The 17,975-nt window shown below is 37.4% G+C and overlaps 1 protein-coding gene across 9 annotated transcripts in view; it reads left to right on the top strand.

Moving 5' to 3' along the window:
• The window catches only part of PARD3B (par-3 family cell polarity regulator beta), a 531,684-nt gene that overhangs the window by 358,131 nt on the left and 155,578 nt on the right, over positions 1-17,975 (top strand). For 6 of the 9 annotated variants that reach the window (XM_064434188.1, XM_064434182.1, XM_064434186.1 and 3 more), the window contains 2 exons: positions 3,779-3,799; positions 7,544-7,588. The exons of 1 other annotated variant lie outside the window; for it this stretch is intronic. In XM_064434188.1, coding sequence (XP_064290258.1) covers positions 3,779-3,799; positions 7,544-7,588 — 66 coding nt within the window. The remainder of the gene's footprint in view (positions 1-3,778; positions 3,800-7,543; positions 7,589-17,975) is intronic. 2 more of the 9 variants (XM_064434184.1, XM_064434187.1) reach the window with 1 other exon arrangement.

Raw genomic sequence — 17,975 nt, 5'->3', positions numbered from 1 at the left:
AGTCTGACTTGGTACTAACCAGAGTTGCACTGCATGAGAAGCTTTGACTTGTGCTTAGAGCCTAGTGTTAAAAAATAAGCAAAACAAAATAAAAAATGGTGGAAATGTATGTTGTGTTTTCTCTTCACACTGAATTGGAACCCTTTTTTTAGAACTTAACAGCAGATTGAAAATTAAGAAATCAATGGCTTCTAAATAAGTCATTGGAAGGATGATTTTTCCTTGCTTTTAACAACCTTCTATACACACACATTTTCCCTTACATTACCACAGTTCTCTAGAGAAGAATTTCTATGTAATATTTTGTCAGAATCCATTTTCAATAGTTTTTTCTTTAAACTATATTAAAAAGGTAATTTTTGTAATGTTAATGTGAAATTGTTTTTTAATGTTGCATTAGAAAGTGTAAGTCAGTGTGCTCTATGAAAACAAAAGGAAGGAAGGTGTCTTATTATCTATCCCCAACACCCTTACTTTCCATAAATCTTTATGCACAGGAGTGATTTAGGCTCTGCATAAATGTAGTGTAAAAACTACAGCCATGGGAATTGTATGCAAACACATGAAAGTGTGGCTTGTTTTAACCTGAAGCAACATGAAATTGAATCATATGAATATATAGCATTTTTGTTGGGTATCAATTCAGGCGAAGTACTGTGTAGATTTATATTTGAGGATGTTGGTATAATAACCCATGACCACTATCCCAAGGTGCTGCTTAATTCCCTCTTCTTTTCCCCTTCAAAGGCAAAACCCCATAAATTTTAACTGATTAAGCTCAATAGCCTGAAGAAATGGATATGTCCTTTACTTGATTTTAAATGTGAGTGAAATATTGTTTGCTGAAACATCATTAGCCATACGTGGAGTGCCTTAACCTTGGGGCAAATTTATTAAAATATCAGGCAGCTTACTTATTTAGGAATAATTAGCAAGTAAATGTGCAAGGTATAAGGTATGGAGTATTCTGCAAGGAAGCCAATACTTAACTAACTGCTAATTTCTTAGTGAAGGGATACATTCAATTACAGTTCATACTTTTAAAATGCCTCAAAATGAAGGGAAACTTGTGTCCCATATCCAGAAGGATGTGGAAAATGCAATCAAGATGCTATTATCTGCTTCATGGTTTGCTCTGAAGCAGATTATTTTTACTCTGAGTGTAATTTCTGTAAACTGAAATAAATATCTCAAAACATAGGCAAATGAGGACCAGACAGAGCTAATGAAGATTGGTCTTTCAAGCAATGTTTGGATTCAGATACAATTGAGAGAATACATTTGGGAGGTCCCTAGTGAGAGTTATGGTATTAGTGGGACAAAAAGTAGTTTGGTATTTTAAAGTCATTGTTTTGTTAACCATGTTGTATGTATGGAATACATTTATTTGTTTGCTTTGACTTGAAACCAATGCATTTAGGAGCTAGTTGGGTTTGTTAGAGCATTAATGAAGAAATAGAGAAGATGGATCAGAATTCTAAGAGTCTTTTCAATGTTACAGGCTTAGTAATTTAAAAATTATCTTTGGAAGAGAGATTTTTCAAGAACAAAAATGTTATGGGTTAAGGAAAAACTCTATCGCTTATGTCTGTGATTATCTTTGGTATCAAGGGCTAAAAGAGATTTTAACATTATTTTAACTTATGTCATGAGTAGCTTTCTAGTACTGTCAGATTAGATGTATATTTTATGAGGCTCTCTGCAGAATCAATTTTTACAAATGAACACAATGCCGCTTTCGTAGTTTAAATGACTTTCAAATTTCTGTTTGTAAGGTCTGTAATTCAGGAATGAAACAAAATTGTTTCTTAAGTGATAGGGATGGTGTTAACTGAATTGAAATTAGACTGAAATTAGGTTTCTTCTGTATGAAAAGAGAGGCTTTTAACAAGGCAATTTTGTTACTCAGTTTTACACCAAATCAGTGCAGTTGAGGAGACAGTGAGTTGTGGCACAAAGGCAAAAGTGGGCAAAAGAGAATATCAACTGTTTGGACTGGTTTTGTAGAAATCATCTAGGACTCAAGGAGGTTTGTTGTGGAACAGACTGAGAGCGTTGTACGAGTTGTGATGGTGACACAGCTGAGAACGTGGTAACACATGCTTGAGGAGGTATTTTTTTAGGCTGCTTTAGTGTAACTTTGAGTGGATCTGTTAATGCAGTTATATTATTAAAGTGTTAGGGAGAGAAAATAGCAATTAAGTTAATGTATAGCTGCTATAAGAAAGTAAAGATGATAATGAAGTAACTTTTAAGAACACTGGTATAAATATGTTGTCTAAACTTTGTCTTAAATGTGTTCCCCATCAATGTTTTTAATCAGTGAATGACAGATTACATTAGGAACTTGCAGTTTAACCCTAGGAATTTGGAAGAAGTGTTAATGACATGTGCAAGACGTGCAGCGGGGGAGTTTTAGCCTAGTGTGGTTTCTCTGGAGCAGAGGTGAGAGAGGATTAGAAAAGACAACAAAAGTATAAAAGAAGCCACGGTGGCCTCAATTAACAGTGTAACCTTCAAGAACGAGTAGTTATGGCATTACAAGAAAGTGAAAAAATTTGTATCATGCTGGCTGGGAAATTGTAAAACAATGGTTCTTTCTGCCAGGAGAAAAACTTTCATTTAAAGCTAAATGTGCCCAGTGGACAGCCTCAACTGTACTTCTGGTTCTTCAACAAGTAGTAGTAATAGCAAATGCAAGCTTAAGCATTTTCATTCTCATGTGCTGACATACGAGATATATCCCTTGGGGATCTTCTCTGAATACAATTGAATTGAAGTGTTAAATCAGTTCTAACAAAATTGTTCTGAAAAATCTAATTAGAGAAAACCTTGTACAGGAGAGAAAAAGAATCCAGAATCATGGTTTGGATGTGATTTATTCCTGTCTTTAAATGTGCTGAACAGGGCATCCCAAATGTTGTGTTAGATGCCATTTTGGAAAAGGTTTACCTTTCTTTTTTATTTCCTACTTCATAAGTATAATTTTTCCTTGGCCCTTGTGCAAGGTTTTTGGTAGTTTCTGTGCTTTTTCAACTCACTGAAGTGAGCAGAAATCTATTAAGGGCTCCTAAAACTTCAAGAGTGAGTAGCTGGTGGATATCTAGGTCTCCCCAGAAAAAATGCTCTTATGTGGGAGAAAGGTGAGGAGAGGGAATTACTGAACAAAAGTATTTGAAGCCAGTGTGAGTTTACCCTTCCTGATACACACATTTTGTCGCTAGTGTAGATTTTAACCTGTCGTCTTTGTACATAGCACTTCAGAGCAAACTTGGAACAGGAAGCAGCATTTTCTAAGTGGTGGTTGGGAGACAATTGACACCATTTCTCCAAGTGATTTATGCCACTGCTAGATGGGGAAACACTTCACCCAGAAAATAAAACTGGCAGGAGAATTATGTCCCTGGCACTATCGCTGACTAAAACTAATTGATGATGCACTGTCTTCATTATGATGAAAGGGCTGAGTAAGGATAGAGTTCACCAGGAAAAAACAGTGACCTATTTGAGGCTTTGCTTTCTTGTCATATGTTTATACCACAGAAACTGATGGATTCTGAGAAGTGTGGAAGCATAATTTTTATATATAGTTTGGTAATACAGCCCTTGTGAATTGATTAGTGTGAATAAGAAATTTATTTTTGGCTTCCTATTAACTAACAAAGTTATTTGTTAGGAAGTTTGTTATCTATGAAATTCTTTTGTGTTTCAGTGTCTTATATTATTATTCCCCATTAATTGTAATTTTAATCCTTGTTTGCTTCTTTTCTGAGCACAGAACTGCAGCTGGTCTTCAAAGGTACGTGTCAGTTTGTCCAGCAGAAATACATGACTTTCACATGTTTAGAAGATTTTTTAGTAGCTTTTAGTCAATGTGCAAAACTGATCCTTCACCAGAGTCACTTAATTTGAATAGCAGAACCTTGTATCTTGTGAATGGTAGTAACTCTTTGATTTAGGGAAAAAGAATGCAATGGTTCAGCAATTGAACTGGGCAGAAGGAGGGAAATTGGTTATGGCAGTTGGAGGCAGCATTGATTTTTGCTTCTCTAAACCACAGTTTGGAACTAGATTGTTAGCCTGTGTGTTAGCCTGGACTGGATTTGATACAAACTTTGAGAAGTTCAGAAGGTTGTTGTGTACTAAACCACTGGAAATCTATCAATTCCAACAAAATGGCTACCTTGAGCAGGGCAGAGAAATGGCAGTCAAAATACTTATGTGGAAGGACACAAAAGCACGTTGGGTGCTTTTACTATTGCTAAACAATAACATCTATTTTCTTGAAGCAAAACAGCACTCCAGAGTATTACCATGGGAAATACAATAAAACTCATGGCATAAAGAGACAGGATTTCTTACTCTCTGTAATGGTTGGCATAGTTTAAAAAAAAAGAGTATCAGTTATTTGCTATCAGCTGGGCAGATTTGTTTGGTTTAGTAATATTCCTTCTTTCATAATCTGTGGTCTTGCTAGGCCCCCAAATGTCCATGTTTTTATTAAGTATCTGCAGAACTTCTTTCATCTTTTATTTCAGCAATTACTTTGAGTACTGATAGTGAATGCATAACTGGCTTCTGTGGTGAAAATGTGGTTCCTAAATAATAGATGTAACTTAAAAAGAGCTGGTGTGATGTCCACGGACAAACATTAATAACTTCCATGAACTAACAAATCCTTGGGGTTCCAGGGACATTTCAAAATGTGAAGTATTTGATTCACAAGTAAAGGAGAAGTATCTTCTTGTTTGTGAATCTATTTATACTCTTGTCTGAATCCTTCCCAGATTTTTGTTTGAGTTTTTTCTTTGGAGTCCCAAATTAGGTGGTTTCTATTTTTTGAGATGTTATGCATTTAATAATTCTAGCTCAAGAATACACAGTTATTCTAGTGTCTTCATAAAAATACTTACTTGTGCATTCCCAAGTATGATCTTCTTGAGCCGAAATATTTCAGTTATTTGCCAAGTAATTACTTTCTGATGTTGCAATATAAAAATAATTAGAATTCTTTTTACTTGAGTTTTAAGAGTAGATGGTATTTTCTTTTCTTGTTTAAAATCATTCAGGTAATTTTCTATAAAGACAGGCCAAAACTAGTAGAATCTTAGGAAATAAATTTCCTCTTACTTCTTGCCTTTTTTCAAGAACTAGAGAGACAATTTTTGTCATAACTGAATGTTTGCATCAATTTTGAACAATGTGCAAAGAAGGGTTTTCAAATGGTACTTTGTGAAACAGCATGTCCTATGTACTTTCTAAATGAAATCTTTGGTTACACAGTTTTCAACCTTGGCATACAAAGTATTTATCTTCTGTTAGCTTTTTTCTGTTTTTGTTGGGTTTTTTCCCTGTGGTCTTCTCCTTGTTTCTTTGGGAAACAAGGGAAGCAGTGGGGGTTTTATCCAATGTACTTTTCTGGGCTACTTCTGTTCAATCTAATGAAAGATGGCCAGCCTAAAAGGCCCTGCCTAAGCATAATAACCCATGAAATGAAAACCACCCTGTGGATGTGCACACGTATTTTGCTCAAACTTTGATATAGAACTTTAATATTTGCTTTTCCCAGATTTTGTGCATATGTGTGCTTAAACTCATAATGCTAACCTTGTATTTTGGTAAGATTATTTTTCATTTTTTAATCATTTTATTCTTCCTTTTTTCCCTCCAGTATTAAAATCTAATTTTTGTGTGAGAAGCTGGTGTGTAAAGTATGATTAAGTTAAATGGATTTATCCCTTTTAATAATGTAAAACTTAGTTTCAGGCAAACCAAGTCATCAGCATAGCTTTTAAAAAATACTGTGAACCTTGGGTTTTGTCTTTTTTTTTTAAAGTTCCTATGTACTGTAACATTACCTGCTTTAAGTAATTATCATACATTATACTGGTTGCCACTAGTGACTGCTATAATTAAGGCTGTGAATCCTATTCCATTACAATCCCTTGTTTTCACACAATCATAACTTGTCAAAACACTAACCTTTAGGACCAAAATTTTCTATAGTTGTTTTGCTTAGAGAGAAATTTAGGAGGAGGGAGCAGGAAAAGGAATTTGATCTATCCTCATGGTAAATCCTTGTCCAGTAATTTTGCATTATAGGATTAAACTGCATAGCAAGGAGTTGATAGTTATCATTTCCAGGGACAAAAAATTTGAAAGATCGACTTGAGTTTTGGTTGCACTTCTAATTTTGACTAGTCTCATTGACATTTTCTTTAGCAGAATCTACATCTCTAATTTTGCTGCAAGCAAAATTAGTCTTCCTTTATTAGCACGTACATCCCATAAAAACCATACACTATGTCAATTTGCTGATAATCCGGTGGCAAGTAGGTCACAGAAGTACAGAAGAGATGCAGTGGTCATTTGTGGATTCATGACTCCAGTTGTGAATCCCAGTCCTGAATTTGATGTTGATTTTTGAGGGTAAAAGCTTACCTAAATGTGAAATGGGGAGGCAATATAAGAAAATATTTACTGTGATTATTTTCCCAGTAGTAACTCCTAAATGAGAGTAACTACTGTACTGCTGTCTCCTAGGTAGAAAATAACAGGTTCTGGTATGATGGCAGATAACCCTCTATGTAAACTTTTTATAGTGACGGCTGTACAGAGCTTGTTTAAGTTTGCATTTCTGAAATTTTTGGTATGACTTGACAATTTATTTTATCATATAAAGAGATTATGTTTTAAGGTGAGTAAGGGAGTGCTTGGGCAGGCAGAGTTGAAGGATAAGCTTTCAACCCTAACATTCATTTCCTGTTCTTGTTTTATCATCCCTAACGTTGCTTTTACTGCTGTTTCTTTGCATAGAATTCATTTTAAGAAATAGTGATTGGTTCTTCCCCTCAGCCCTCCAGGAGAGTATTTTAATTAGTTTCTTGAGATATATGACAATAAACTGAAGTTACTGAACAGAACTTCCAATTCCTGTTACATTCAGAATTTGCTCCTCTACTACTGTCTGCAAACTGTTGCTACTGCAAGCATATTTCTTTTTAAGATGCTGTGAAATACTACAAAGTTACAATTTATTGACAAAATAAAATATAACATACAAAAAATGCATAAGCCTTTAAAACGATCAGGGTTTGGGAGACCTTATTATCTGCAGAGGTCCTGTGAGTCAGTGAGACGTCTTGCAGATGGGAAGGTTTCCACATCTGGATTCTTTTTGCAATTAGGTCTTTGATCTGAAAATGTTACAACTCTCCTATGCCCTGTGATTTGTCTGGCAAGATGAGTTATTTACAAGTGCAATTGCTCTTCTGACAACTCAGTTTTGAGTGTGTAAGTTTTGAGGTCCTGATCTGTAATCCACAAGGACTGCTGGTAGTCCTTTTATTGGTTTCAGAGGGCTTTGATTCAGATATTTGGACTTTGAAGCACCCCATGTGGATTAGGTAAAGAAAGGCTTTTTTTCAGATTATTATAATTTAAAGATTGAGGATACTGTGTCTGAAATAATTTGACAGTGTTTCAAAGGCTTGTGAATTTAAATAAGTTTCTGATCTTTGTGTCTTTTCTTTTATTTCTCCAGTGGCAGATGAAAGCAAAGTTGGTTTGTTGGCCGGACACAAATCGGGTAAGCTGTCCTCCTGTTTTGGAGAAAAAGTCAGCAACTTGAAAGTAGTATGGGCAGTAAATGAAATCAGCTTCCACAAACTGTGGTGACAAAGACACTTGCAAATTGAGGCATTACTTTGTAAGCACTGACTGCAAGTTGAACAATGATGAATTAGGGGTTGCTCTTAGCCAGGCAGTGTATGTAGGCAAGTCATTCTCAGGAAGAACTGTAACTTTATTTTTCAGTACAGGTGTTGTAACTTGAAGAAATGCACTTTCAAATAAGTAGAAGTGCATTCTTATGGACTGTAGAGACTTAAACAATGCACGCTTTGAGAAATGCAAGTATTTATTTGTTTTTCTTCTTGCTCAGTTACACTTCCATTACCAGGAATACTGAAGACAAAGCTAAAAAAATGTACAGAGTAAAAACAAAAATGTTACAGCTTTTCCTTTTGTTGTCCTTTGCAGGAGAAATTATTTGTTTTTTCTTAAACTTTTCAGGTGATAATAATAAAAAGCATTAATCCATAGTGCTGCAATTACTCTACCTGCTTACTAAATAAGTTCTACCAACCATACTATGGCATTGTACAACTTGCAGCTGTTGTTTAAAAAAAAAACTTCCAAGGCAGTGTCACATAAGATTGTAATTTTTGATGAGCTGTGGGTAAGCTGGTATGAGAAACCTTAAACTTCCTAGAAAACTTCAGTTATTCAGCAGTGTCTTCTGATGTTAGAAAATCCTGAACTCTCAGACTGCCCCTTTGTAGCACATTGTACATTGCCCTTTCCCACTCCATAGATAGGTCTAAGAAGCTGAATTCATGTAAAAGGAGGTCAGCTGTGAGATTCCTGATTGTTTATGGTGTTCTTTCTCTGTACAGCTGGGTGTCCTTCTTTAGTTCTCTGGTGTGGATTTTCCTTATCTGCAGACCTTTTCTTGAACTTAGTAGACACATGCTTTTTAAATTTTTTTGGCATGTTTCCTAAGCTTGTGAAGTTCTTGGATTCTCTTTCTGAATCAGGGAGTAGTTCATATGTCTTGTAATATTATCACTCCTGGGAAGAAAAAAATTCTTTCAACTTTCTCTTTTGGGAATGTGAAAGCTTCAAAGAAATGATCTTGTCAACTTGAAGAAGCTGAGGGTGTTGCCCTTGGGCTTTTCCCTGTTCAGAAAAATTACTACAAACGTTGCAACATCATGCAGTTTACCAAAGATCAATGGAATTCACTGCTATCAAAGAATATTGAGGGGTAAAATTATAACTCTGTGGCAGTCAATTGTTTTAGGTACATTAAGCTTTGTAATATAATTTTTAGTAGCATTTGATCTTCTGCACATTTCTGCAGATTCTTGAACACTGACTTTGAAAAGTTTTCTGTTTGAAGACACCTACAAATTTTATATGAACATGTGGACCTATCGTTATTGAATTTTGACTTGTTTGCTTTACTTTTTCCTCACAGGTCTCTTACATATACCTAAGATCTTTTTTCATAAACTAAAATCAGTGGCCAACAGATCACCCAAGGAATAGATACAAAGATTCCTCAAGTTTTCTTTTTTTCCCTGTAAGAATAAAAGAATTTAGCTAACTTCTGAAACAGTTGGTTTGTAAATTATTTTTATTGGTCCTATCCTCTTTAAATACCGTTTCAATACCATTGCAAAACATTTCTCCTGCTCTCTATGTTCCATTTCCTAACACTTCATAAAGGGAAATCAAGCTGCAATTTTGGTTTCCACATTTTTCCATTCAAAGATTTAATTCCAAGGTCTGTTCAAGAACATGGTGTTCTTTTTCTCTGGTCTCTTTTTACTCTATGCTTTCTGGAAATATATGTCATATGTGTAATTGTCTGGCATTTAGTCCCACCACAGAACTTATGTTTTCACATCATTCATTGTGCTGCCTTCCTGTAGGTACCTTAAGAATGTTAAAAGGAGATATTGCAACTTCTTGTGCTGCAAGCAAACCACAGTTTCTCATTACAGAATGGAGAGTTTCCATCCCATTCTAGACTGCAGGAAACTAAGCGTATTTCTCTACAGAATTAATTATCACCTACTAACAATCAATGCAATTATCCTATCTCTCCTTCAACATGACTTGTTCTATAAAATACACAGCTGAGTAATTCTCTCTAGGGAAATATCCTTTCTATTTCTTCTGGGGCAGTGGCTCTTCAAGCATTTAGTCTCAGCTCTTGGAACAGCTACTTTATCCCTCACATATTACATGTTACTGAGCAGCAGCAGCAGGAGTTAGAGGCGTGCATTAATTTCAAAAAGTGTTATCACAATTCTCTGTAAGACTGAGGCATTAGAAGGATCTGTAGCTCTAGCCCCATCTGTCGTTTTGTATGTTGCACCCACAAGCAGTAGTTCCTTTTCCCCCCCACCCTACTTAAAGAGTAGATTTGTTTTTTAGAAGTATGTCTGGACATATCCTGAGCTTGTAAGCATGTTCTGTGGAAAGGTGGCTGGAGCTTTGTTCCAAATACATATATGAGCCTTACAGAAATTTACCTGTGAATTCTGGTTCTCATACCTGGCCTGTATCTCATCCTACTGGATGGAAGACCCCTGCTGTGCTTACAGGTGTTCTTTGTATTGAAAATACTAAGCATACTACTGAAAATGTTTTCCACAATGCCATCAGCAAAAGCAACGGAGTGCTGTATTGATGCAGCCTCCTGGTCCTTTTCTGGAAAAAAAAACCCAAACAGATTTCTGTGTGCATGAGTTTATGTGTGTAAGACAGCTTCTCTGAATCCTCTAGGAAAGAATTTGTCCTCTGTAACCTTCCTGCCTTCCGGTGTGCTCAGCAATGGTATGCCAATACCAGTGATGAGAACGAGAAGCAGACAAGTGGTGCCTCTGTTGTAAAGCAGAGAAGATCCTTGAAAATTCAGAAGCTTTAGCTTAGCTTTTCATAAACTCCTAGCTTTTTGTAAAATCAATTCTAGGACAGTTAAGAGAATATCCTTTATAAAGAAGCGCAAGAATTGCATATCAAATATAAACTGATTTATATCAAATAATGAAATTGAGTGCTGAATTTTTTTGCAACTGTTTTAATTTTTTTTTCTAAAATTCATTTTTGTGCTCTGATTTACTGCTCAGAACACTTTTTAGTATGTATTGACTGTCTGCTGAGGTCTCTGCTGACACAGCTCTTTCAGATGATGCAGTGCTGGAGAAAAGCTGATGAGTCTTTCTTTATGAGCTCTGACATATTAATTAGCAAAATGGTCAAAAAAGCTTTCCTATTTTTATTTTAATGTCACTAGACCATGCTTTTGGCTGGGGTTGTGTTTCAAGACAGTCTTGAAACAAGATGAGTAAGATCTTATTTTCTTGCTGGCTGCTATGTGAGGAACATGTGACTGGGCTATGGCTTAGTACCAGCAAGTGAGTGCTAGTGGGTAGTTGTGTTACCAAGCTGAATTTGGGTTAAACCACAGCATATGGCAAGAGATAGGGTTAGGACTTGAGTAGGAAAAGGCCCATTGGGATAGTTGGAAGGATGCTTCTGGTCTAGCTCTGCCCCTTACTGTTAATTTTGCTGTCAGTGTAGTTCCCACACGGCTGCTCAGCCTGTAGGTAGGGTTGGTGTTCTGGGAAAGAAAGCCTGGAGAGGCAGCTGTGCAGCTAAATCCTGCAAGGGCAGCCTGTCCTGAGGCCTGAGTGCCATCCCAGCTGTCCTGCCTCATGTGGGGTGACTGAGTTGTGGTTAAGCTGCAATTCAGATGGAAAGTGGAAGTAGTTTGGAATAATTTAGGTTAAAGGTCTTGGTGTATTTCTGCATCCTTTAATGCCAGGATGTATTCTGCATTAAGGACATTTTATGAGTTTTTGTTAAAACTACGTGTGAGCTATTGGAACACCAGGAAAATCCAGTGGTTTATGCACAAGAGGCTTCCTTTTAGTCAAGGAATCTGATGGGGGATAATAGTGGATTTAGGAAAAACTACAGAAAGCTTAGTGCATGCTGCTGGGCTTGTTTGAGGCTGGTGCCGTTATAGCAAGTTTCATTTGCAGGTAACACAATTATGTTGAAGAAGTGGATAGGGAAGTGCTGTTCTCCTCTCCTTATGCCAGACTTTATAATTGTATTAAATAAGCCTTCTTGCTGCTGTAGATGTCATTAAAGCTCAGCTTTTCAAGGGGAGCATTGGGTTTAGTATTGAGTTCATAAGGATTTATATAGTAACTTGGTCCACAGTAGAAAAGACTCATGTAAATGGCTGAGCTGCCTGACATATGCAGTGAAGTGCCTGTCCAAACAAGGGCCTTGCTACTAACTGAAAGTGTGTATCATATGGAATCTGACCCTTCCCTTTGCACTTCTGAGAGGAGAAAAGGTTGATTTTAGTTCATTTTATTTCTCTGTGAAAATAACAATGTAATACTTGGCTGCTTCAATTATTTTTGCAAATGTGAAGAGGACTTGTCTACTTCACAGTCTGCAATATACCTCAGCAATAGCAGTGCAGCCTGACCTGTGTGTCTTGGCATGGATACTGGATATAAGCACACTGTGGTGTCACTGGAAGCTGTGCAATGTGATTTTTTTTCCCTTCATTCAGCCCATGTGATGCTTGGTGCCATTTCAGTGTGACTGGCACAAAAACAAACTCAAGTACCTTTCTACGATGCTTCAGTTCACTCTGTTACCCACAACTTGTGCCTCTGGAAGCTTTGAATCATTTAGCTGTGGGTTATGTTTGATGTTTTATTGTGGGGAATATTTTTGCAAGACTTTTCACTTTCCCTGTTATATTCAGTTGGGCATCTCTCCTGAATGATTATATTCTTGTGGTAGTGTTGTTTATATTATTATCAACATTATCATCATCATCAACTTTGATTATGATTCTCCAAGCCAGTGCTGCTTTGAACTTACAGTTGTAAATAAATTCTCATCTGAGAATATGTATCAGTTCATGCAGCTGAGAAGCAAAAAGTGAGGTTCCTTTTTTGCCTGCAGGTCATTTGTGGAGTGAATGTTTTCTCCTTTATTTATATCTGGCAAAGTACAAAGTCAAAGATGTTACATTGAATATATTATATTTTGGGGGTTTAAAACAATTTCTAGTCCACAAATTAAAACACTCAGCTTTTGTTGAATCCCTTGCTACTGTGGTTTTTTTAATTTTCTTCAAGCACAACTTGTTTAGTGAACCTAGGAGGATACATTAACTTTCTTAATGCAAATATGGCTTTGTTACCCTTTCAAAATCAACTTAATTTTTTAACATGTATAATAGTGTTATATATTATATATTATATGTTTTTGTAACTATTGTCATTGGTTAGAGCTGGGAGAGAATGGGAAGGCTTGATTAATGTTGCCAGTTGTACAAAAATTATATATATTTGTGCATGAGAAGTTTGCTTTGTGACTGACCTGAGTCAGGAGGGAGGGCTGGACACTTACAGTTGTGTGATTCAAACCATTGTTCTAAATTAACAGAACTTACTGTATTATTGAATTTTAGAGAAAAGCAGTCTCTAAGTCAAATTCTCTTCTGGACGTCAGTCTGGGGGTCTTTACAGTCCCCCATGCCTGCCAGGTCTATGTGGCTGATAAACAGCTCTCAGATAATGTGGTTAGGTGGTTCTCCTCTGTGGAAGGAAACAACCACTCATTTTAACTCTTAAGAATAATAATTTTATACTCCCAGTAACTCACCAGCTGTAACTATTTCTTCGACAGCTTTTTTTCCTTTTTTTTTTTTTTTTTTAAGACTTTATTAGCTGTGTGATGATGATTTGTTGGGACCCCTTTTTGTTAGGTCTTCAGGAAGTCATCTGTAGATAAAAATTCCTCACTTGAGGGTGATGTTTGATGTTATGACATTGATCTGAAAGCTTGCTGCTGCTGAATAAAGCAGTCTTGGGCGCCATGGCTCCTATCTGCAGCTGCCCAGTTTCCATTATTCCATTCTTTATTCCAGTCCCACAGCTTAGCTGGTGAGATGGTTAAGAGAACTAAACCAGCCAAAATTTCAAATAAGAAGGACAAAAATTAATAGTGTTGAGATTATCTCCTTGAACCACCCATTTGAGAGACAAGCTTACATGCAATTAGAAGGGAAATTCAGCAAGTGGATGGATGTGAGAACTGTGAGGCAGCTGTCTACTAAATCACCATATCTACCATGTCAAATGATACCCTTATTAAATTCAAATGCCAAACTTGCATTGATTTTTTAAAATTTTTTAACACTGTTTTACTTGCCATGAATAAAACCACTTTCTCAGTGGCAGGACCAGGGAATAAAAAGTGGCAGTAAACCTCTGCAAACTGAACAAGAGCATCCCTGCTGTCTCATCCTTAGAATGTAAGAATCTTTTCTAAATTCACTTGTTCACTTTGATTTTATGAATGCTTTGTGTTCTGTGACTCTTAGTGTGCTTTGTATTAAGATAGGACAGAGCAGTGCCCGTTGATCTTTCTTTGAATTTCAGTTATTAAAGTGAATAGATCTGATCTGCTGAGAACAATAACAAGCTTGCAGGAGAAACCTGATTTCCCTCCATGTTCTTGTGTGGGATTTAGGATCTAGAGCAAGACTGAATTTAGACCCAACAAGAGTGTGGATGCAAATCCAAGGGCCTCTAATTGAGTTTTTACAAAATAGCATGTTGACTGAATATTTTCCTGTTATCCCACTATAGCCTTGTATTTATAAAGGCCAAGCCACGTGTTTCTGCCCCCTTCTCTCTATGCCAGCATTGTTATTCCTGTAATTCTATGATGAGCTGTTGTGGGAAGCTAGCAGAAAAATAATTCTACAAAAAAGAATGGTATTCTTCTGGTTTAGTCAAGGGAGCAAGAAAAAAAGAAGTTCAAGAGAAGAGAAGAATGATTTTGTAACTGACATTTTTTGATCCTGGGATCAGCCTAAGCTGAAGAAGTTGACTGGGGTGGAGGGGGCAGGCAGACACATCTGAGGGAGAAAGTGTGGATGAAAGAAGATTTGCAGATCTTCAGAGATGTCTTTGTGCCGAAGGAAAGAAAGTGGGGGAGCAAGTTTGAGTCTCTTTTGTTGTCCTGAGGACTAAACTGAAAGTCAGTTTCTGAGAGGTTTGCTTAATGGCCAGTGAAAGTTGTTTTTGTGTATTTTTGACTGTGTGATGTTACTTGCTCTTAAGTACTATGACTGTCTCTTAATTTTGTTTGGGCTGCTGTGCTGTGGGTCTGGTCCTAAGGAGTGAGAGAAGATTGAGCAGTGCTTGAAAGCAGCTGGGTCTGACAAGATGGGAGAAGCTTTCATAAGGGCCAGATGGAGTGAGCAGGCAGCTTGGACAGAAAGAACAGTTTTCCTTAAGAACCACAGGGATTGGGTTCCCTACCCTAAGGTGGAGTTTCTTTCAGTCCAGCTAAACACAGGAAGTTGCTGAACCAGAGAACAAATGATGCTGTAAAAGCCTAAGTTAAGCAGAAACATTTCACTCTGTTTCAACCAGAAAATGATCATTTTCTGTACTATGAAAGGGTAGTAAAGCAACCCCTGGCTTCAACAGCAAAGCCCTTTTCATATTCTTGCTTCAAGAGCAAAAGTGCATGTACATCTACCGAGAAGGTCTTAAAGAACTTGGACTTCTCTGTGAAGGAAGCTTGTGCCCTGAATGGGGACCAAAATAAGACATTTCCATTTGACAAGCATGAAATAAAACTTAAAGTTCCTGCAGGTAGGAACTTTAGCAAGTACTCCTGTGAATGCATAGCTAGGGAGCTGCCTGCTAAAGCTGTGACATGAGTTTATTAGAGCAAGGTGCTGAAGAGGGATTCTGTGTGTGAGGAATGCCTTATTTTTAAATGTAGGTGAACTTCAAGTGCATAACAGAAAGGACAGCCTTTGCCCAGAGGAGAAGGCCTTATCTGGCAGATATCCAAACTACAGTGTACTAAAATAAACAATAGTGGTGAAAGATTTGCTTCTTTTTGATCACGTCTCACTAATATGGGAATTATGTACTACTCAGTATGAATCATTGGCATCCAGGGGTTGCAAACCAATAGGCTTTTCCCCTTGGGAAATATTCTTTCTTCTAGGAGCAGAGAAGAGGATAGGAACTTGGTTTAATGTGACTTGGGAAATTTCAAGCTCAGCAGTTCCCCAGTGCTACCAGCTCCATTACGATACAGAAGTGGGAAAAGTGATTAGGAAGAAAAATAAGACACACAGGTACTTTCCAGCCATGCATTAATACTGATTCTACTTTTTAACTTTTTTTTTTCCTCCTCTTTCATTTCCTGGAGTAATTCTGGGCATATTGTTGTATTAACTGAGGCTTGGAGGTGAGTTCTGATGTTCACATTCCATAGTGCCACTTCTTCCCTAGGTCAGTACTGCTGAATATTGCTCTGTCCAGAATTCAGTGGAGCAGGTCAAGAGAGCATTGAAATCCCCAGAATGTGTAAGCAGTGTAAAATGAAATAAAGTGTAGACTTTTAATAGTTGTGATGAATCCATCCACTCAACATAAGGCCTGTTTGTATTTGAAGTAAGTGGTCATGTGTTTGTGGTAAATCCATTGTGTGCCAGCCTGCAGTGGGCTGGAGGAGCAATGTGCCTGCAGAGCTCTGTCTGTTGTGCACTGAAATTCCCTCTCTAGGAAACAGTGTGGTGCTGGCAGGAGTTACCAGCTGTGGGCTGTTTGGGGCTTGCATTCTCTTCCTGAGACCTGGCAACATTTTTCACTGTGACTGTCTGTGCTGAGCCTGCCACATTTCTTGTCTTTGCTGAAAGTTTCTGCTGTGAGTTGGAGCTTCCTGCTGCCTTGTGTTCCAGGTTGTTTCTGACTCATATGAGCGTAGGAGAGCTTGTAAATATGGTGGATGTGTCTAGAGGAGGAGTGCAGAAATAAAGCTATCTCTGAAAGAAAAAGCAGTGTAACTGTGTCAGTGCAGAATTTCGCACAGGGTCATAGATACTGCAGTTCCCCAGATGTGGTCATTAGGACACGACATCTTGGTATCTCGGGGTCCTGGAATATCACATGCAGAAAGAATTGTTACTAAATTTTAAGTGACTGGAGATGGCAAAAACCCAAGAAAACTGGCATTAGGCCTAAGCAAAGGTTAAGCAACAGTATATTTGAAATTTGAAGAATGTAAATAAATCACTGCTTTTTATTAAAACTGTGAAGATTCAAAGGAAGGCACAGCAGCCAGCAAAGCAAGTTTAATGTTTAAAATCCTAGGGGCCTCTTGCTGTATGTTGATCTTGAAAGTAGAGAGCTTCTCTGGTGATGGTGCCTGAACAGATGGCTCATGAAAGTGCCTACATGACTGATAGTAAAGCTGGATTCCATCATGGAGCTCCTTCCGTGGCCCTAAGAAGAAAGCTGAGAACAACAAGTGAATCCATCGTGTCTCCTGCCTTTTTAGGGCTCTGTAAGGCTCTTCAGTCATCAGTCCTTTAGCTGTTGACAGCCAGACTGCATCCATTTCAGAAAGCAAAACAAATTCCTTCAGTCTGTGTCTTGTGTAATTGAGGAGAAAGTGATGATGTGATTCTAACCCCCCTGCGTAATATTTACCACCCTCTGCAGTTAGAAATGCAGTCACAGCCTTCCTGTCAGTCTTTTCTCTGACTATTGGTTTCATGTTCCTTTAAACAATACCTGTACTTTTTTCAAGACTTGTGGTGCAGATATTCAGGAAAGACCTTCAGAGTATTAGGTGCTGAAAGCTGGCTGTGATCAGTGTTGGCAGTTACTGTGATTCTTTCAGTTGCTTGTTGCGACCGAAGAGACCAGCAGCCACTGCTGAATGCCTCATTTTATTAATCCTTTCCCTCCAGGAGCTGGTTTTTTTTTTTTTTTTTTTGCTGGGCATGATATTCAGTGCTGGCAGTGGGTATCCTGAAGTCACTGGTGCCAAGGAGTTAATGAATTTGGAAAACTTCCCAGATAATACATCTGGCCCTCTAACTTATATTTTGGAGCATGAAGTATGAGATGTAGAAAGAAGAGCACTGAACTAAATGAGCTCCTGGCTGAAGAGAGGAAGGGTACACTTTCCTTTTTTTAAATTAGTTGACTAAAAGTTAAAAATTACATAGTCCCAAAGAAGATTTAACTGTTGTGGGCTTGTTTGGTATTTTGGTTTTGTGGTTAGTTTGCTTGTTTATGTTTTTTAAAAATTTTGTTACACTGTGTATTTGCCAGTTGCATTATCTTCTAAGGCTTGAGTATAGATAGGGAAGCATGTTTAATTCTCCACTTTGAATGATTCTTTGCCTTCATTTTTTATTTTGAAATCCCGTCATGTTGCCATGTCAATAAAAAGGATTTGGAAGGTAATTGATATTTCTAGTCTGGCTCACTTCTGGAATAGTATCTTGTACAATGTTTGCTTCCTATACCATTTGAAATAAGCCT

The sequence above is a fragment of the Passer domesticus genome, chromosome 10, assembly GCF_036417665.1.
Source record: "Passer domesticus isolate bPasDom1 chromosome 10, bPasDom1.hap1, whole genome shotgun sequence".
NCBI lineage: Eukaryota > Metazoa > Chordata > Aves > Passeriformes > Passeridae > Passer > Passer domesticus.
The sequence above is the reverse complement of the archived record's forward strand: the minus strand, read 5'-3'. Positions and strand labels throughout refer to the sequence as shown.